This window comes from Haliaeetus albicilla, chromosome 15 (assembly GCF_947461875.1).
Source record: "Haliaeetus albicilla chromosome 15, bHalAlb1.1, whole genome shotgun sequence".
NCBI classification, from domain to species: domain Eukaryota; kingdom Metazoa; phylum Chordata; class Aves; order Accipitriformes; family Accipitridae; genus Haliaeetus; species Haliaeetus albicilla.
This window is the reverse complement of record NC_091497.1, coordinates 18,366,323-18,388,161: the sequence shown is the minus strand read 5'-3', so window position 1 is coordinate 18,388,161 and position 21,839 is coordinate 18,366,323. Positions and strand designations below refer to the sequence as shown.

General features: G+C 42.9%; 1 protein-coding gene and 1 long non-coding RNA gene across 17 annotated transcripts in view; one reads left to right on the top strand and one right to left on the bottom strand.

Moving 5' to 3' along the window:
* The window catches only part of MYCBP2 (MYC binding protein 2), a 201,252-nt gene extending 184,288 nt beyond the window's left edge, over positions 1 to 16,964 (bottom strand). For 10 of the 16 annotated variants that reach the window (XM_069802496.1, XM_069802497.1, XM_069802498.1 and 7 more), the window contains exon 1: positions 16,351 to 16,964. In XM_069802496.1, coding sequence (XP_069658597.1) covers positions 16,351 to 16,640 — 290 coding nt within the window. In that variant the 5' untranslated portion in view covers positions 16,641 to 16,964. The remainder of the gene's footprint in view (positions 1 to 16,350) is intronic. The other 6 variants (XM_069802501.1, XM_069802504.1, XM_069802513.1 and 3 more) reach the window with 1 other exon arrangement.
* Positions 16,965 to 17,583: 619 nt separating this feature from the next.
* LOC138689150 (uncharacterized) lies at positions 17,584 to 20,253 on the top strand. Its single transcript, XR_011328002.1, has 2 exons — positions 17,584 to 19,965; positions 20,064 to 20,253. It is a non-coding gene; the product is annotated as an uncharacterized lncRNA (long non-coding RNA).
* The last annotated feature ends 1,586 nt before the right edge of the window (positions 20,254 to 21,839 follow it).

Genomic DNA, 21,839 nt, shown 5'->3' with positions numbered 1-21,839 from the left:
ATCAAATACAATAAAGGAGAAACAGCTGATAAACACCAGTGCACTTGTCAGCAAAACAATTACCATTCACTGTCTCATTGCTACAGAAGTAGAACTACAAGGGCTTCAAAATACAGGAAAGGGAATACTAAAGAAAAAAGGGTTATCAAGGCTGATCAGAAGATCTGAGGAGATCTCAAAATTGTGGGACCATATTTCCTCCCTTATTGCAAGAAATAAGTTGCTCTTTTATCTTATTTTATAGGGCATCCAGACTTGCTGTTAACAACTGAAAAGCATCTAGCAAACATAAAGCCAAAGGAAAAACAAAGGAAAGTTCAACAAAAGTTTGGGACAAACAAGCAATGGCTCACATGAAGGACTTGACAATGATAAGAAACAAAACAAAGGAAGTGGGCAGAGCTTTAGTGGCCTAATCAACAGATAGAGAAGAGATTTTATGACCAGAGAACTAAATAGCAAGAAAAATATGTGGAGTCTGGATGTTGGCAAGGAGATGAAGAGGCACCAGTGGCAAAATGCAAACACTGAATATTGCAAAACATATCAAAGTTGCTGCTTGTCTTGCATATTCCCTCCTTTGATACCTCTCCTCATTTACAGAAGCTACAATCTTAAGCAGCCTTACTTCTACGAACTGGAGGAATACTTTTTCTTGAAAGCAACTACTTCTCTTAAGAGTCTCCACGTACAAAGCCTCCCATATTTAGCTACGCATTAAGTGTCCTTGCAATAAAAATCCCCCTTGATTTCTCCAACCTCAATGTGCTCTCTGCACTACTGTTATTTCAGCTACCAAGAATCCTAAGTATCTACAATGAGAAACTGCCTTACAACACATCCCATAAAGCAACTCAAAGTAAACAAGTCGTGTAATCAAAACATTATATGCCTTCTATAAAGTTGGCATACAGAATGTGTCACTTAAGGGTAGGTGCTTTAAGATTGTATCTGTAACTGTAAAATGAGAGAAGCTCAGAAAATGGCTCAAGTACTAGGTCCAATCTATACTACTGAACTCCTAATTCTGTCCTTAACTCACTTGTGGGTTACTCCATCTAACTCCCTCCAACACAAATCTACCAATTAGTGTGAAAGTGGTTCAAGGCAACTGGACCCAGCAAATGTTTCATAATGTTTAGATGTTGCCCTAAAGTACCCCACAACTGAACTTTCCTAAGGCTTTCTTTGCTTTATTTTTTGCCTTTGCAGATACCTCGCTTTGATGACTAAGTAGCCACAGCTAATCATTCCTTCAACTACTGAAATATCCAACGTGCTTTCAACCACGGGGACAGTGTCAGCAGACTGCAAGAATAAAGAAGGAAAATAAATACCACTCAAAACCCCCAATCTCTTCTTGTCTTGATAAACAAAAGGTCTGCTTACAAACAGTAGTTCCAAAAGCATTTTAATGCTTCATGTTTCATATGACCTAGAATAATACCTATCAAGTTCCCAAAAGGGCTTGCCATAATATAGTTGACAGGGAATAAAATACTCATATATGAGCTGAAACCTGATGCACAAATATGTATCATACAGATACACAAACTCTCTTGGTGTAATGCAAAACTAAGTATTAGCAAGCTTTATGAAATATACATGCACACAGAGTATACAATATGCCATATACTTCCATCATAAACTGATCCTGAATTTTTACCTTACAAATCACAAACAGAAATAGAAAAAAAAAAATCAAAGAATGTATATTTCTGAAAAAATAAATACACTGATCTAAACCCTTTCACTGTAACTTGGCAACAAAATCTACAGAACTCTTCAGAAAAAATGCCTTTTGCTAACACTGGTTAGTATCCTTCGGTTTGAGAATATTTCTGACAAGGTAACTCTTGGTCTGTGAAGTACTTAATGACAAATACCTCCATGAAGCAGTTCCTTGACCTTCCCTTCCTCTTTGCACAGTTGCAGGCAGGTTAGGAAAAATTACAGTTACTGCTTCTGCCAAAATCACAGCCAAAGTAGCTCAGTTGCCTGGCAGTTGGCTCACAGACCATATTTTTGCCTGTTGTGATACACTAGAAGTTTGAATATGATATTTTCTAGCAAAACAAAAACCAAAAAAAAAAAAGTGGAAGACAGGTTGCAGAAGAGGAAAGTCAGGATTTTTGGAGTAATATCCCCAAACTGTGGACTAATTGCCCCTAGATACTCACCCACTACCCCAGCAAGACTCAAAAGACCTTAAAACAGCTAAAATATACTCTTAAGTAATAAATGACACATATTTCAATCTTCTAACCATGCAGCTCTTCCTACAAGAATGTTAGGAAAAATATGTAGCTTTAACTTATTTAAAACTGCACCTGTTGCTACCTTTTCAGTTCCCCTGTATTCCCTTTACTTCTATTGAGCTATAGCATGGAGGTCCAATCATGTTTCTGTAAATATACTAACAACAAAAGCAGGGCTAAGGAGAATCTCCACCCTTTACTGGATGCATGGGGAAACACAGCGACAAAGGATTGAGGAAAAGGCTGAGGTACTTAATGCCTTCTTTGCCTCAGTCTTTAAAAGTAAGACCAGTTGTTCTTGGGATACTCAGCCCCCTGAGCTGGAAGACAGGGAACAGAATGAAGCTCCCATAATCCAAGGGTAAAAGGTTAGCAACATGCTACACCACTTGGACACACACAAGTCTATGGGGCCAGATGGGATCTGCCTAAGGATATTGAGGAAACTGGCAGACATACTCCCCAAGCCACCTTCCATCATTTATCAGGAGTTCTGGCTAACCAGGGAGGTCCCAGTTGACTGGAGGTTAGCAAACGTGATGCCCATCTACAAGAAGGCCAGAAGGAGGATCTGAGGAACTACAGGCCTGTCAGTCTGACCTTGGTGCCAGGGAAGGTTATGGAGCAGATCATCTTGAGTGCCATCATGCAGCACATACAGGACAATCAGATGATCAGGCCGAGTCACCATGCGTTTATGAAAGGCAGGTCCTGCTTGCCTAGCCTGATCTCCTTCTATGACAAGGTGATCTGTTTAGTGGATGAGGGAAAGGCTATGGATATTGTTTACCTGGACTTTAGTAAAGCCTCTGACACCATTTCCCACAGCATTCTCCTGGAGAAACTGGCTGCTCATGGCTTGGAAAAGCATACTCTTCACTGGGTAAAAAACTGTCTGGATGGCCAGGCCCAAAGAGTGGTGGTGAATGGAGTTAAATCCAGTTGGTGGCCGGTTACAAGTGGTGTTCCCCAGGGCTCATTATTAGGGCCAGTTTTGCTTAATATCTTTATCAATGATCTGGACGAGGGGATCGAGTGCACCCTCAGGAAGTTTGCAGACAACACCAAGTTGGGTGGGAGTACTGATCTGCTTGAAGGTAGGGAGGCTCTACAGAGGGATCCAGACAGGCTGGATCGATGGGCTGAGGCCAATCATATGAGGTTCAACAAGGCCAAGTGCCAGGTCCTGCACCTGGGTCACAACAACCCCATGCAGAGCTACAGGCTTGGGGAAGAGTGGCTGGAAAGCTGCCTGGCAGAAAAGAACCTGGGGGTGTTGGTCAACAGTCACCTGAATATGAGCCAGCAGTGTGCCCAGGTGGCCAAGAATGCCAATAGCATCCTGGCTATCTCTTGAGATAACACTTTTTTTTACTGTGAGGGTGACTAAGCACTAGCACAGGTTGCCCAGCAAGGTTGTGGAGTTTCCATCCTTGATGATATTCAAAACCATCTGGACATGGACCTGGGCAACCAGCTCCAGGTGGCCCTACTTGAGCAGAGGGGGTGGACCATATGAACTCCAGAGGTCCCTTCCAACCTCAACCATTCTGTGATTCTGTGACCGATTCTATGAAACCTCCTGCTCAAGCCTCACCAGTGCTGAGCAGAGCGCACCTCCTTCAACCTGCTGGCAACACTCTTCCTAACCCAGCCCAGGAGGCTGCCTGCCTTCTTTGCCATGGCAGTACATTGCTGGCACACAGTCAGATTGTTGTCCACCAGTATGCCAAGCTATTTCTCCGCAGAGCTGTCTTCCAGCTGGTCAGCTCCCCTGGGTTTATTCCTCCCCTAATGCAGGATTCTGCATCTCCCCTTGTTGCACCTTCATGCGATTTCTCTCAGCCCAATTCTCCAGCCTGTCCAGATCCCTCTGAATGGATATACAACCTTGTGATGTATGAGCAACTCCTCCCAGTTTTGTACCATCTGTGAACTTGCTGAGGGTGCACTCTGTCCCAGCATCCAGGTCATTAATGAAGATGCTAAACAGTATTGGCCTCAGTATCAGCTCCTAGGGTACACAACTGATGACTTGCCCCCAGTTGGACTTTGTGTCACTGATCACAAACCTCTAGATCCACTCATTCAGCCAGTTCTCAACTTACATCACTGTCCACTTACCTAACCCGTACTTTGTCAGCCTGGGGACACTATGGGAGACAGCGTCAAAAGCCTTACTCAAGGTAAAGAACATCCACTGCTCTCCCTGCCCTGAACATATCTGTAATTACCTACAGTTACTGAAAAATACTGGGAGTACTATTACTTTCCATCAAGGGCTACAGACTTTTTAAGGAACTCAGCAGTGAGAATCACTAAATAGGAAAATTGCTCAGCTTCATAGGCAGATCTCAAAACAACACTAGAGAGCACAATCAATTTTTTCCCCAAATAATAAAAGCTTTGTATTTTTTAATTGTCAACAATTATCCTCAGATGACCGGAAATATTTCTAATTATTGATATAATCTTCATTTAGTAAGCCTAAGATCTAATGCTTGAGGAACTCTGATTTTTAATAAAGTGGGAAATAGTTCAACTGTCATTCTAACAGCCATGTGTATGCCCTCCAAACCATTACCAGCTTATGCGCTATCTTCTTTGAATTATTAATCAAGCATTCTGACGTGAATTTTCATCCATGCCAATATAAAAGGAAAGTCAGGGTATAAGCAGTATATCTACAAATGGAAAAATCATCAAAATCCTGTCACCTAAATCCATAAATCAGGGTAGGGAACACCAACTGCAATCCAATTAAGACAGGCTTAGAGGAAAACAGAGGCAGACTAGTAGGACAGGCTATATTGGGCTTCTAACGCACCTGAAAAGGAAAGGTTAAGAAAACTCAAACCAAAAGGAAACTGAGGGATTTGAGACAACACTGCCTGGGGAGGAATATAGAGCTATGTATAGTTAAGACATCAAACATCTGGAAGATGGGTAAGACTAACAGCCACATTACTATGGTCTGGAACTCCTCTCTGCACACTCTGTTCCAGAAGAAAAAGACCATCTTACTACTTGATTGTTCGGTTGGGGCTTTAACATGCTACTGTTTGTGAGCTGAAATTGCACATCTTTTTAATCATGACTTTAGTTTCATAACTTAGAACTATTTTTCCAGCCTATGACATCAATCTGTATTATCTTTACTATCACATTATCTTTTTAAACAACTAGCTTTTTCTTCTTTTTTTAAACCAAAATTTTGAAGGCTTAAGAAAGAAAGGGGTTATTCCAGCTGCTGGAATATCCTAAGGCCTCTCCAATACAGTCTGAAATGTAAATAGTGCAGGTTCTATAAATGAAATTAAAATCCAACTACACAAGTAAAATGGATCTGATTTTCATTTAACCATGACAAAAAGCACAAAAGTTAAAAACAGTATCTGGATCCCTTTTATAACTGAAAAGGCTTCTGAAACCTCTGAAATCTCTGATATGAGATAAATCTATCTCATATAAACAATGGGAACACACAAGAAAGCACCCCTACAAAGTATTGTCCACACAAAGAGAATGGTCTCTCAGTACAACCACTGACAGATGTAATTTCTTTTCTGTAATTATCTGATTTCTCTTTATTTGCTGCAATGTTATCTATGAAATTAGATCTATAAGAACACATGCAAGGTAAATATTCTACCTCAAATATTTCTATATCTCTTACCCTTAACAAACATCTTTAGGATTCTTTTTATTGAAACAAAACAAAAAACCAACCAAACAAAAAAAAACCCAGAGTCATTCAACCATAGCAAAGATGACAAAATCCACACCTTTGGCCACTTTCCTATCTAAACGCAACCACCAAAACCAAAGCGCATACAAAGCTATCTTACATAGAATCATACCAGCAGAGTTTTAATTTAGGGAAGATGCTCCATGAAGTTTAGGAAGAACTGTACTTGTTAAGAAAAAGCACATGATGAGTGGTTAATGACAGTATAATATCCTTAGAGTGATTACTATTGCAAGCAAACCGAATAAATTCTACACTGTCTTCACTGAATAGCAGAAGACACAACCACCTCGTGCAAACAACTGAAAACTCACCAGTTTACAGCTGTCAGTGGTCTACTCCATATAACAGTATATTCTAGAAATAAAATGGGATAGAGAATTGATTGATTGATTCTCTAATAATTGATTGATTCTCTTCAAACAAAGAGAAATGGATTAGAGACATGACTACTCTGAAAACATACAAGTGCAATGAAGATGTATGAGCACATCTGTTAGAATAATGCATTGGCTAGTGGGAAAGGAAAGACAAAACCAGATAAGAGGCGAGTCATAAGACACAATACACATAACTCATGGTGAAACAACCAAAATAAGAAAGAAGCAGCTAAAATAATAAACACAGGAGAATAAGGTATTTATTTAAGAACAAGTTCATCTGAATGTAATGTAAATGGCTGGCTGCAGATCTGTATAAAGACAGTCAGCTTAAAGGCTCAGCCATAGAAAAAATGAGTGATGTTATCAACTGCAACAAGTTTTAACCCTGTTAAGGTTAAAACTCTTAGCTAGACGTTTTTCCAGACTGACAGAGATCGTGACCAAAATAATTTAAATACTATGGCACTGCAGCACAAGTTAGAAAAGAGGCTTCCAATTATTTTCATTTGCAAACAAAATCTTTCAGTAGTGGTTTGGATCATTCTAAAGAATTTAAACTACAAACAACAGCCTTCTACTTTTTGACCTTATCTTGCTTTCTCTTTGTATTGGCTTTTGCTAGGACAGAGTTAATTTTCTTCAGAGTAGCTTGTATGGCGCTTGCGGTTTTGATTTGTGATGGAAACTGTGTTGATGACACACCTATGCTTTAGCTGTTGCTGAGCAGTGCTTGCACAGAGTCAAGCAAGGCCTTTTCTGCTTCTCACCCCACCCCACCAGTGAGTGGGCTGGGGCTGCACAAGAAGTTGGGAGGGGACAGCCAACCCCAACTGACCAAAGGGATATCCCATACCATATGATGTCATGTTCAGCATATGAACCTGGGGTAAGAAGAAGGAAGGGGAGGACATTCACAGGTATGGGGCTTGTCTTTCCAAGTAACCGTTATGCATGATGGCGCCCTGCTTTCCTGGAGATGGTTAAACATGGGCCTGCTGATTGGAAGTAGTGAATTACTTCCTTTTTTTGCTTTGCTTGTGCACACAGCTTTTGCTTTACCTATTAAACTGTCTTTATCTCAATCCATAAGTTTTCGCTCTTCTATTCCTCCATCTGTCTCCCCCATCCCACTGGCAGCAGGAGTGACCAAGCAGCTGTGTGGTGCTTAGATGCCTACTGCGATAAAGCCACAACACCGTTTCATAGAATCTATAAAGCATTTTCCAAGAGTTCACAAACCTCAGTCCAAAACCCATTACCTTAGACAATTATGCTTGGGAACACAAGTCAAGGAAAGTTAAGGGAAGAAAATGAAAAGGAATGGCACTAATCTAACCAGAGGGCTCCAGCTTTATGTGGTGACAAGGAAGCTGAATTTTTGTTTCTTTTCTAAGGTGTACAACTGGTATAGATTTAGATTTATTAAATTAATAACAAGAGAAAAGAAAAAACCTCACAGTATTCTCAGGCCAAAGTAGTCATAGATATACTAGATGCGAAGAAAGAAGTATCATTCAGTTACAACAATAAAAACTAACTAAGTTCATCAACATATTCATCAGTCTGAAGGGAGGCAATGAGCTATAACATGCTATTTACTATGAAATACTGGCTACTAAGAAAAAGCATATTAAGCTTATTAATATGCTTCATAACATATGAAACATTAAATCTAAATGTACAGAAATCATATACCTTAATGCAGTCATTTACGGCAACGTGCCAATTGCTAGTGTTCCTTTGGAGGGGCACAATGGTAGCAACTGCCTGTGAAAGACCACTGGGGAAGATTAGCTGTGAAAGAGTATATTTACAATATAAAAACTTTAGTTAATTATAAGACAACTATTTCAACCAGCACCTCAGTGTGAAGCAGTGTTTATGGCAAGCAAGGTAAAAAGAAAAAGACAAACATGCAACCATGTATTTAAAGAGATGCTGCAAGGTATCAAGTTTCCTAAGTAAACTAAGGATGTGGAAAACAGTTTGCACGAAGTACTTCAGTACCAAAGACTGTATTACTGATATGCTGTATGTGCTTTCTATAAAGACATAAATAGTCTTTAAATTATGGGTTTGGTGAAACATATGTAATCACATGACAGGAGAAAAATTTACTAAAGAAACATCTTCAAAATATTTTGGACAGGAGGAAGGTCATAATATGGGAGGAAAACCAAAACCAAACCCCCACAACTGATGGTTAATATAGCAGAAACACAAATTTAACATCAAGTTTGTAAGTATGCAGGAAGCACGTTTACTACATTTAACACAGCTGGCAGTAAGGAATGGTAACTTCTTAAATTGCTCCAGCCTAACTTTAACTGCTTCTATTTGCCACCTAACAGACCATCAGCATGCCAGAGCAGATAGTGTAATAAAAACTGAAACTTTAACTGGCATTTCCTCTCAGTTTAAAAACAAAAAAGAACATCCAAAAAACCCACCACAAACCAACAACATAAAAGGAAAAAAAATAGAACATACACACAGATGGTTTCCAATCAGTACGTGTAAGAATCCCAGGGGGACACAGATCAGAAAGTCTGAAGATTACTGAGAACCAGAAATCAGACTTTATATGAAAATTGCCAGCAGAACTCATACACCTTTAAAAAAATGGAAGCAAAGTCCAATTTCAGTTATGCAAAAATAAGTTTGATTATTTCTCAAATTACCAGCTGTAGCCATTCTGAAATAAGTTAAAATATTAAGCAGAACGAACCACAATCATTGCAAATCTAATATGCTGATTTCTCTCCTATCCCACTTAGGGGTTGTATTTACTTATGTTTGCACAGCAAAATTCCAAATTCTTGTGAACTTCAGCAGAATATTCAGACAATGTTTGCTAGTTTAAAGTGGAAGAGACTTCATTATCCACAGGGGAAAAAAAAAAAATTCTTGCAATGACCTCACATAGATTTAATTACTAAACGTGTAATGCTAATACTTGAACCAGACATGTTACCACTATTAAGAACTTTGCCATTGTATAGATACCAACACGTACAATCATATTCCCACAGATATTCTCATCAGTAATCCCCAAGCTGACGTTCAGAAAGGATAAATTATTTTTAAAGTTTAAAACACATTAAATGTGGTATTTAGGAACTGGGCTGAGCAGCCAAGATCCTCAAAGATGGCAACAATATCAAGAGATCATCAAACATCAAGGATTACTCTAGCAATAAAGGAAAATGACATAAGGCTTTACCTGTGCTTGAAAAGCATCTACAAGAATGCCAAAACCCAAGAGCAGGTAATGGGAATTAAAAAAGAGGCAATAATCTACTGTCTTTATTATTTACCTTACTAAAAAGACACTTCCTGAGACAATTACCATATGAACACTAGAAAGGCCTAACCAATAATGGCCGAAATATTACATCTAAATAGTTAGGTACCCAATACAAATGTTTCAGTAACAAATTGATTATGTGGAGAACATGGCAATCTTCTTCACCAGTGAACATTCAGAATGTCACTATTTAACAGTACAAACATCGTAGCTGCTGCTACTTGACACACTCTCATAGCTAACAAAAAATAGCTTAACAGCTTTTTGTAACTTCTGTTCAATTCCAGTTTGGCCTATAACTGAACTTTTAACTGAAAAGCAAAAGGTTCCACATAGTATTATTTTGTAATCCAAGACAAATAACAGTGGGGGGTGGGGGGGAAGGGGAAGAGAAAATAAAAATCACACAATGTGATTCTCTTACATGCACTAATTTCTCTCCAAACTACACACTTAACTTGTAAATGAAGGAGCAGAAGGATACATGACTACAAAAGACAAAGGTGTCTTTTAACATCACTAGGCTTCTGAGTCTACTTCAGCCTCTATTTTTATGAAAAGGAAATGCATTTCCATCAGCCCATAAAACCTGAATATTCTCATGGATTCTAGTTTTCTTAATTTTTCAAATCGTTTATATAAATTATATTATTTTTATGTATATGCACACAAATAAACATCTTAAGCCTCTTAATATTATTAGCTGCTTTCCAGCTTCTATTATTATGTTTTCTACGCTAACGCTGCACAAATACAATCCATGTTAGACTAAGCAACTACTACAGATTTTTAAAAGAACTATTATGTAGAACTGTTTTCCTTATCAGAATATAAGGTAAAGAAGACAAGTAAAAATACACTGGTTTAGTCATCAGTTAATCTCTATTAACCAACAGCACAATATAGTATTAAAACATTACTATACTGCAGCTAAAGCCTACAGCAGACAGCAACAGCAACTTTCATCAGCTTTTCTGAGGCACAGGTTACCTTAATATAAGACTCAACAGCACATCGATTTTCCAATAAAATAAAGTTTTAAGTTTACATAAGGGCTTACTTAATTTTTTTTAAATGACATTTACAAAACATAAGAATTGAAAAATATAATAGAATATTTCAGTTGGAAGGGACCTAGAGAGCAAACCTTTTCACAGGAATAAGCAGGAAAACGTAATACGTAATGCATAATACTTCACAAGAAACACCGCTATCATTTTGTTAAGTCTTTATGCATATAACCTTTATTTTCTCAATCAAATGAATGCTTCCAAACTATATGCAATTATAATTTCATTTTTAAAAAGCATCAAGTCCCAAACAACAGCTTACAGCTTTTGTAAAGGCTTTAGATCTGAAGAAATTAACACTTTCTGGCATACCAACAATCAAACACAAATTTCACATATCTAAATTTACTAAACATGGTTTCTACAAATTCTTTAGTAACTTGGCAGTGCAAAGGTGAAATGCTTCAGTAGTGTTTCTCCAATAAATTTTGAAATACATACTTGAAACATCCCAGGGCCAAGTAAGCACTGCATTACTGAGCATAAGGAGCATAAGGGAAGACTTTGTGTTAACTTCAAAAAGCCTAAAGACTAACCTAATGATCAATTTTCTCCAGAGAATGTATAATTTACAACTATGAGTGTGGATGAACTGGCCTACTTCCAAAAATTTCTTTTATCATCCGGTAGAAAAAAATCACCGTAAAATGAGAGAAAGTTGGCTGCCTCTTCTTCAGCCATCTGATTTCTGGTTAATGGCAGAAATCATACATTCCAGTCATCACTGAAATTCTCCTTGAACTCAATCAAGCCACTTCACAACATTAGATTTGTTTGGGGATTTTGTCCCCACAATACAAACAGAAGCTTTTCACCTCTGAAGGATCTAAGTTAAAAGAGCCAACTTTAGCAACAAAGTAATGGAGAAAAAAAAAGTAACCCCCCAAAAGCACTTGTATTTTCAAATGGTTAATGTTTTTAAACTAATTGATAGAATGTTTCTACTGAACTTTATGAAGCAAACAAATTAAGCACCTGACAAGCTCAGCAGGATGGCTACCTTCAGTAAGGAGCAAAACAAATTTTCAATATTGACTATTCAATAAATACTGCTGCATCTCTGATACCTAATGTTACTACAGAAATCCAGACACAGCACTCACAAGTAATTTAAAGTGCAAATGGAACCAAAGAACCTAGTCAGAAATGATTCTTGGATCTGCATGATGTTACTTGTACAGTTGCTGAGTTGATATCCTAGAGACAAAAAAAAAAAGATATTATGATCTTTACTAAAAAGATCACTTTATAAGCTGTGAAACAGATGAAAAACACTTTGACATGAGTATGAAATTCATGCCAATTTTTGAGTATATTGTTATTGTAATATTAAAATTTCAAGTTAGTCAAAATTCTGTAGTGAACATTTTCATTACAAAACAGGCCACACTAAAGCCATTACAAATTTGTATATCTATCCATATTTGACAAAGCCAAAGAACACACTGAGCCTGATACTTCTGGCAGTACATACATAGGTAAAAGAAGAGTAAAGGTACTGACAGTTCAGGGAAAACCCTGAGATGCACAAGAGATAATAGCAGCAATTCAGCTGGACAGGGATGTTTCTTAGGATTAAGTTACACAACAGAAAAACTGTACCTTCAAAGACAGCAAAAAAGCGAAAAATCAGAAATACCTTACTTTGCAAATGCAAAGCTTCAGGACTGAAAGCAGTTAACAACTTGCATTACTTCAGTAACAGAGCAGACTGCCAGTTCCATCTACTCAGAACCCAGCATATGAGAGAACACTCCAACAACATGAAGTTTTTACTTGCCCTCTGAAGAGGCTCATACTTCATACTAGTGTTTTACAAACTTTCATGGCTACACTAGCCATTATGCCATTACTAGTCATTTTCATGTATTTCAGTAGCCACAAAGCAGAGACTACAAACTAGGCACACTCAGAGGAGATTTATCTTCCAAACCCATCTTGACTTGACAAGTAAATTTCCCACCGCTAGTAGTACTGTAACAGATTCTTAATTTTGTGTTCTGAGCAAAAATGGTTGCATGTTAAATTGCAGGATTAGATTCTTCTTTCTGCTTCATTTCATAAAATTATTATGCTGGCACTGGTGACAAAAACAGCAGTTTCTCTGCTCCCACCTCTCTGTACATAGATCTTTGTGCAACCCTTCACCTCACGCTGTCACAAGCGCAATCACAAGGTGAGCCAGATCAGGGAATTAGTCTGGATTACAACAAACCATTTTTGCCAAGTTAATTTTAACCCAGAGTGAGTCTCTAATCTGTTACTGCAAGAGACTATATAAATAATTATGTCAACGTGGCAGGGGGAACAAGCACACCAACCGAACGGTCTCCTTTGGAGACTGAAGCGTTCGTGACACCACAGCCAGTATAACATGAGGAAATGCAAAGCACTGCTAATTCTGTTTCACAGCCAATTACTGCATCCTACTCAACACATGATATTCATCACTTTCAGATGACAGCCAGCACAAACACCTTGCAAATGTGATATTAATCTTGTGACTTTCAGATAATCACCACAATGTTTAATTTCCTTATCTACGCACACGGATTTCCATACTGCCTTCTAGTTCTTCATAAGCATTAAAGACAGGTTTGGAATAAAACCGCTCACTGAGGCAGGCGTTGGTCATGCCATGTGAAGTGTAGAGTACAATTTTGCAGACTTGAAGCAAAAATTCTACGTCGACATATTGCAAGTAGGTTGCACTATCATTCTTCAAATTAGTCTTCTTGGAGCACAGGAAGAATTTTATTAATGTTCATAAAGCAATCTGTTTCATTTTTTAAGCTACTTCAAGATATATTTCTGGTCACAAACATTCTTACTGACAGATTAAGAGGCTTCAGATTTTCCACATAGATAAAAATCAAGTTAAGACTCTTGTTATAAACTGTATTATCTTAACCTCCAATTAATTTATCTGGCACTGTTATCTACTGTAGAAACTAGATGCAGTCACAAATCACTTTAAAGCACCTCTTTAGAAAATGTTTGTAATTTTTTTTACTATTTTTGTCTGTTTAAGACTCCCTGGTGGATGAAGTTCTCAAACCTTAAATTGCAATATTTTGACACTAATATGGAGAAAGGGTGGAGATCATGAGCAGTACCTTGGCTGCCACTAGTCTGATGCATGAGATGTTGGGGGCGAGTACCAAGAGGTAGCGGGGCAACTAGCTGATTACTAAATACTCCTCCTCTCAAAAGTCCTACAGTAGACATTGGCTGTATTCACCAGTATTAACTAGCTGACATTTACTTGCCAATAGCTTAACATTACCTGCTTACTCTGTATGAGGAGTCTGGCTTCTTTGATTTGCTCTAAGATGACACAATGTAGGCAAGGTACATGACTAAATCTAGCCCTCAAGAATAAAGACATACAGTAACTGCAAATGTCACTGTTTCTTTTAACTGGTATTCTCATAAGAATCCGCTAGTAAGAAAGAGAACCCAAAAGAATGCAATCTATGGTCTCTTGGAGTTAAAAGTAATTATTTTAAGAACATCAGTTAAAGGAAACATTAACATTTACACCCACCAAAAGCTAATATTTTCTACAGTTGTAAGTAGAAGAGATACCAGTTGAATTATCTTGAAACCAAAAAACATGGAGAACACAATGAATTCAGAACTACAACTTTAAAAAAATACAGACACGTTAAGGCAAGATTCAAATATCTGAACACCATGGAGCAATCACACGGCTGATTTCCTTGCATTTAGTAGTTTCCTTATACTTAGGCACCTGCAGTCCCAGGACTGAATGAGACAAAGCTGTAACAGTAGGAAGAGAAGATTTAAAGGGAAAAGCATGAGCACTGAACTGAGGAATAGATGGGGTATGAAAACACTCACAGGTCTACACAGAGGAAGAAATAATTATGGTTTCCCTGTCATATACTCCGACAAGAACTCAGTCATGGCAAAGATGTCGAGTGCTAGTGTTAACGGTCCACGTTTCCAGCACTTGCCATAAGCACATTGGGAAAGTTACGTTATCCTTTTAGTTTCTTATGTTAATTCCACTCCTAGACACAGCCTTTCTGGGGGGTGGGGTGGGAAATAAGCCTTACTGTTCCAGTCAGACTGAAAAAAAAGAAAACCAAACCCAAAACCCCAAACCGAAGCAGCCAACCACCTAGTGCTTTACAGCCGTTTACAAACTTGAGAAACAACGGTGACTCAAAGCTCTCCTCACGACCGGCCCACCCACGGCACAGCTCAAGGCCAGCAGCGGCTGAGCAAGAACACAGGAAGGTGCGGGTTTCGTGTCATCCGCATCCTCGGCGGCCTCCGCCGGGAAACAATGGGGGAGCGCCCGGGCACGGCGGGGGAGCCCGCCCCTCGCCCCCTCACACAGAGCAGCCGCCGCCAGGCCGGGGCTCCGGCCGGGGTACCCCGCCCTCGCCTCCGCCGCCCGGCCCGGGGCTGCGGGGTAACGGCCGCGGCGGCCACGCGCGAGGCCCGCCGCCCCGCCCCGCCTGTCAGACGGACCGCGCGCGCCCAGGTTGAGGGGGGGAGGGGGGGGGCGGCGAGGCACCCCGGGCGAAAAGCGGCAGGAGCAACAGGCACCCTGCGGCGGGCCGGGGACCGAGGGCCGGCCGGCGGGACCGGCAGCTGCCGGCGGGAAAGGGAGCCCCGAGGGGCACCATCCACGGGGGGGGGGGGGGGGACACGACACGCACGGACACGCACACTCAGGGAGCGGGTGGGGGCGGCACACCTCTCCCAACCCTCCGGCTCCCCCCCGGAAAAGCGCTGCCTAGGACGCAGCCTCCCTCCAGATACCGAGGCCGCCTGCGAGGCGGCCGGGGAAGAGATCGCCCGAACGAGAAGGGGGAAAATAAGGCAGGGCGGCTCAAGGCCGCTCCGGCGCACGGCAAAGCGCCAAGGTCCCCCGCTCGGGCGGCCCCGCCGGCGGGATCCGCGGGTGCCCTGCGCAGCAGGCAGAGACCGCGGGGTTCAGCCCGCTTCAGCGGCGCGACAGGCCCCGGCCGGAGCGACGTCTGGCCCGAGGTCTCAACATGGACACCGTGAGGAAACGCTCATGCATCCCCCCAGGCGGCCGCGGAAGGACGGGCGGAGCGGGGCCTTTCACATCGCTAACCCTCCGCCACAAGGGCGTGACGGAGCCCCCGGCCTCCGCGCTGGGGGAGGGGAGCGGGCACAGGTAACTCCCCCCCGGGCCCCGGGAAAGGGAGGCGGCAGCGCCATCTGCACGGTAACGCCGGCCAAGCTAGCGGCAGGGCCCGGGCGGCGGGGAGGGGGGTGGCACCTGGGCAGCCGAGCCGCCGGGTTACATCACCGCCCCCTCCGTCCCCCGGGGCCCGGCGGCGGCCACATGGCAGAGGCGGCGGGGGCAGCCGCGCTGCCGGGCGAGGGGGCCAGCGGAGAGGATGAGGAGGGCGGCGGCCCGGGGAGGAGAGGCGTGCCGCCGCCGGGGGAAGGTGCGCGCACGGGGCCGGGGGCACCGCCGGGGAAAGGGCCGCTCCCAGCCGGCGACAGGAGGGGGGGCGGCGGCGGCGGCCGCCGGGGGCCGCCCGTCTCGCCCGGGAGGGAGCTCGGCGCGCGTTACCTGCCCGGGTGGCTCCCCAGCTCCCGGTCGCTCAGCGCCGCCGTGTAGATCTTCCGGTATCTGTCGGCCAGGGCCTTCCCGGAGAGCAGCAGCTGGTAGCGGCTCCGGCAGCCCAGCGACGGCGGCGCCAGGGCGCCGGGCAGGGCTCCCAGCCCGCCGGCCGAGCCCTCTTCGGGCCCCATGGGCCCCGCCGGACCGGAGCCGCTGGAAAAGAAGAAGAAGCCGCCCTCGGCCCCGGTGCAGGCGGCGACGGCGGCTCCCGCAGAGGCGGCGGCGGCTGCGGCGCTCATCCCCCTCCCCGCCCGCCCCCTGGTGGCTGCGCTGCCTCCCGGCGCCAGGCGGACACAGGCGGCTCCCGCTGCCTTCACCGCCGGGGCCCAGCCATGGAGAGGCCGCAAAAGCCGCCGCCGCCGCCCCCGAGGCTGCTCATCCACCCGCGCCGGGGCCGGGGGGTGCGGGAACACCCCTCTCCTCCCCTCAAGCGGCGGCCGGGGGCCCCGCCCGCCCGCTCGCCCTCCGCCCCGGGCGCAGCGCCGGCCGCCGCTCCCTCCCGCCGGCGGGCGCGCTAAGCTCTGGGCGGGACCGTGTGCCGCCGGGACGGGGGGGGCGGGGGGGCGGGAGCCGGCCGCTACGCTTCCCCCTTCCCGCTACGGGGTGGGGGGGGGGGCGGAGGCCGGCGGCTGCCGCTTCCCCTCCGGAGTTTCTCCTCAGCGGCGCCACCGCCCACACTCCGCACAGCCGCCCCGGCCCCACCTCCCTCCCGCCGCCAGCCTGGCCGGCGGGCGCATGCGTCGCCCGGCCGGGCCCCGCCCCCCCTCGTCCTCCTCCTCCTCCTCCTCCTCCCACCACAGCGCGGCCCCCGGGAAATCCGGGGCCGAGCGAGCGGCCGCACCTGCGGCGCGGGGCGGGGCGGCCGCCGAGAGGCCTGAGGTGGTGCGGGCTTCGCGGGGAGCTCGTCCTTCGTCCCGCTGAGAGCGCACGCCTCTCTCTCGTTTTACTTGGGCGAGACGCAGCGAGAGTCCCGGTTTTGGCGAGGACGGCCGTGGCAGCCCCGTTGCGTCGCCGTATGGCCCCACGCCGCAGCGTTCGGCGCGCGTCTGGGGCGTGAGAGGTCGGTCTGCTGCCGCCGACCGCGGCGGCCGAGCCCCGGTGCGCCGGTGCCCCACGCCCCGTTTCTGGGCTTCGTTATGCTATGGCTAGGCAGGATCTCCTCCAGGAGCAGCTGCCGCGCTGTCTTAGTGCCGAGTTCGCCAAGTCCAGTTGCCGCCTTAGGCCAGGACTTCCCGGAGTCGTCGTCACTGGCTCCAAGATAACCTCACCTGCTTTCAGAGGATGAGGGGGGCACGGCGGTCGGCGCTCCTAACAGCGTATCTGGTTACGTTACCTCCTTTCACCCAGGTTACTTATCTTCACATCTCTTGCCTCTTGCGTTTTTACCTTTTATCTCAGAATTGTAGCCCTGCAGTTTTGCTGCACTTTCTGCTGCTTTACACAGCTGAGAACTTCAGGTGTACAGGCCACAGTACGTGTTACTAAAAAAAAAAAAATAAAAAAAATTCTGCATGCCAAATGGGGCTTGGATTGCGGTCTGCAGAAAACTGTCATCCAAAGAAGGTGCATGCTGTCATATTGTCTTCTTTTTTCTTCTCCCCTCCAAAAGAGGGCCTAAATAAAGCCTGGGATCCTGCTGATTCTGAATGCAGATAAATATTTTTGCAAATGATTTCTTTCTACGTAACAGCAAATGTAAGAGAACTATGCAACTGTCGTCTTAAGCTTGTGTATCGCCCACCAATGCTTAAAGCATTCAAGCCAAATTTCAAGTACTTTTTTTTTTTTTTTTACAGAGAACTGGGAATGTCAAAACCAGTGAATTCACACAGGTTTTCTCGGAGGTAGCTGTCCAGGTAGCAGAAAGACATCCAAATTAGTGCCATCACTGAAGAAAAAGCTACTTTCTGAATGCAGTTAGAGGCACCAGAGGCCGTCCAAGAGGTATTTAAAATACTAAGTGCATAAAAAGCTTTCAGTTATAATTCTTATATGGTAGTGGGTGGGGAAGAAAGAAAAAAAGAAGAAGAAACAATAATCCAGCAGCGATAAAAGGAGCCACAACAAAACAAGCGCCATGTCTTATGGTGCTAACCACCACCCAATTGCATTCCCTCTGAGAATCAGCGTAATATGTCTTTCTAGCTCCTCTTTTAGTCATTACCTGAAATCATTCCTACAGGCAAGAACCAGAAGAAAAAAAAACAAACAAAAAACTAACTTTTAGCTCATTTTTTTATTTTGTCATAAGCTGCTACGTTATATCCAAATAGTAATTTTTTCTTCACCAGACACACACTGCCTGGCAAATGGGCTATCTTCTGGTATGACATCATCTGTCACATCTCAAAATTATTTTGCACTAGTGCTGTTGTAGCCATCTTAATGCGCTTGTCATAAAAGCTAAGTGCTGGCAAATTGTTATGAAAGTGATGCAATTTATTGCAATTCTTGCATATTGCTCCAAACTCCAGAATTTGTCTGGGCTTGTGTTGTACAGAGCCACACACAGTGTGGTGAGCAGTATTCTTTGCAAGCTGCAACTGCTACTCCGCATCTCTTTTTATCTCAAGTCTTTTTGCTTCTGGGGGGAATCTTTCTAAGTGTCCACAATGCAGAGTCTACCTTCCATAAGCTTCAGCCTGTGACGAGCAATAGTGTTTGGCAATGTAACTAGGATCTGCCAAGCAAGAATAACTCTGGACCTTCTTATAGTCCACCTCCAAGCTCTCTTTCTCTTCACTCAAAATACAAAGCAGTCTTCAACTTGTGAGGCTGTTAATGGCACCAGCTGGGTGTTCAGTCCTCATTCACAGCCATATTTTCACTTCTTGTTTGGTCCTCAGAGGAAGCCACCTTTTCTCCCCCCCCCCCTTTTGTTTTTTTTTTATATAACTGTGGTACTCATATTTCACATTCTTTCTCTGAGATGGATTCTGAGCAATAATACCAGTACTGCGCCACGTAAGAACATTCAGGAGTACACATTTCATCCAGACCAGCCTTATGCTAGATCTGATATTGACTATACTCTGTAGTTAGCATAAAATCATTACAGGTTCAAATTTTGTTGGTTGGTTTGTTTTTTTGGTTTTGTTGGGTTTTTTTAAAGTGGTAGTATAGCTTTGGAGACTCTGTTTGCACTGGATTAGCCCTTTATGTAGCTGCAGAGTTTTTGACCTAGCAGTACGTTTGAAAAATGGATTTATTATACCATCAAAACAAAGTCAGTCAACTGAAAGATACTATTAAGTAAGTGCTTTGCAACCAGAATGTGTCTTCTGACAATACTCAACTCTTTTCCTGTTTGCTAACGTCTGCTTGCTCTTACAGAATGAAGCACTTACTTTGCCAGTCAGCCTCTCCCTTTTACTTTAAGGTGGGGTTTTCAGCAGTTGCGTTCATTCACTTGGCACCTTTATAAATAAGGTTTAGCAGAACAAATTGTTCAGAAGTCATCCAGAAGCAGAGTCTGACAGTCTGTCTTGTTCACTATCACTGCTCATATGGATCAGCATTGTACAAACCTGAGTTTCAACACAGCAGAACAAAAATTTCCACCAGGTAATTCCAAAGCTCCTGTATCCGACATGACTGGACATAAAGGAGAAAGTTCCATGATTTCATAACCTAACCCTTATACTTTTCAATTGTATTTCCAGGCCTCAGTTCTTTAAGCTTTCAAAATATGGTACAAACTAATTTAGTAATTTCTTCACAAGCAACCAGGGAGTCTGGAATAAGACAATTTCAAAATATGTAAACTAGACAGTTTACATATCAAATTGCAGCCAGGGAGTTATGAACCACAGAACTCAGTACTTCTGCAATAAAACTTGTGATTTACTACAATGAGGTGATGTTAGAGTTCTTTGTTCACCTGAAACAGCTTGCTCTTACCATCACATTTTCTCCGCAAATAGGACTTAAACCAGTAATAATTGGGGGTGGGGGGTGGGGGGGGTGGATCTCTTGGTCACAGCTTCTGTCACTGTCAAGACGTGTTAATGTGAGGCTGTTAATAGGATTAGTTAAAGACACCATTTTTCATCACATAGTTCCAACAAAGCTGAAGTCTATTTTGGCATTCTTACTTTGTAATGTACATCTGTCTTTATTTTAAGTCGTCAGCATTTATTTTCAGACTTCATTATTATTGGGGACAGGACGACACCAAAGCCACAAAGCTTTACAACATAATTCTTGTCCTGTGCTTTTCTATCATAAAGAGTTCTTTAATGATAAAAAGCACAGGACAGGCACTATGCTGCCTCCGTATTAGAGACAAGGCCTTCTTCTCCATTGCTACAATGGAGATGCTTGTTCCTCCCTATCCAATTGTTTTTCAGGTCAAATAGCAACACCAACTTATGCTTACTCATGTTTAGTTTCTATATACAGCACAAATGAAGGAAAACAAAGTGCACATTTTTAAAAAATAAAAATAATTTTAAAAAAAAAGGAAAAATCCAACTCTCCAAATATATTTGCTTTGTCTTCTTTTTTGCAAGGCAAGTTTTCCCAGTCTTAATTGTAGAGACATGCTAAAGGAAAACAAACAAAAAAACCCCACTTTATTTTTTTTATGCCAGCTGTCACAAATCCCAAAGAGCCTCCTAACCAAAAGGCCCTTCTGTGCACCCCTTCACCCACTTTTGTCTTTATACTTTGTATTGCACTAATGTTTAGACTTTAATTCTACCTTAGCCAAACTCTGTCTTCTCCTTTATATGCCTTCTTTAAAACTCATTTAGTACACACCAAAAAAATTTGTGCAAAGTAAAAACTTACATCTCCAACATTTCATAACGCTGAATCATATGTATCAGCTCTTAAGATAATGACTTCTTTTAGGTGGGGACATCAACAACAAAAAAAACCCCCAACAACTTAATTCTGCCATGGTGATGTGACTGGCATTAGAATAAATAAAAATAGGTACACGTTCAAGTAAATGCAGTATTCATGAGTAACTTTTTCCTTTCAAGATTGTAGCAATTAATTATTTAACCATATTCCACCAGATTTCCCCTTACATAGAAATTCAGACTTTTTCCTACCTATATTTGTCTAAACCAGGTATACATAACATGGAAACAAACACATTTGAAGAAATATTACCAGAGCATAATCTGCCAACACTCTGAAAAGCAAGAAAAGTTACCCAGAACACTTTAACCAACAGCACTATAGTGTGTGAATGAAGTGGAAAAAAATTCAAAGAACCAAAAAAAGGTATTAGAAACCCACAAAGATGACATATTAACAATGTTTTATAAGATATTATTGCTTTAAAAATACTCTACAGGTTAAATGGAAGATGTAGTGTGGTTTGACATTCAAATCTACATATGCCAGTGAGCTCTGAAACCAGACCTTGGACTGAAACTTGGAAACCACAAGTCCTCTTCAATGTTACATATGGAATAATGTTTATT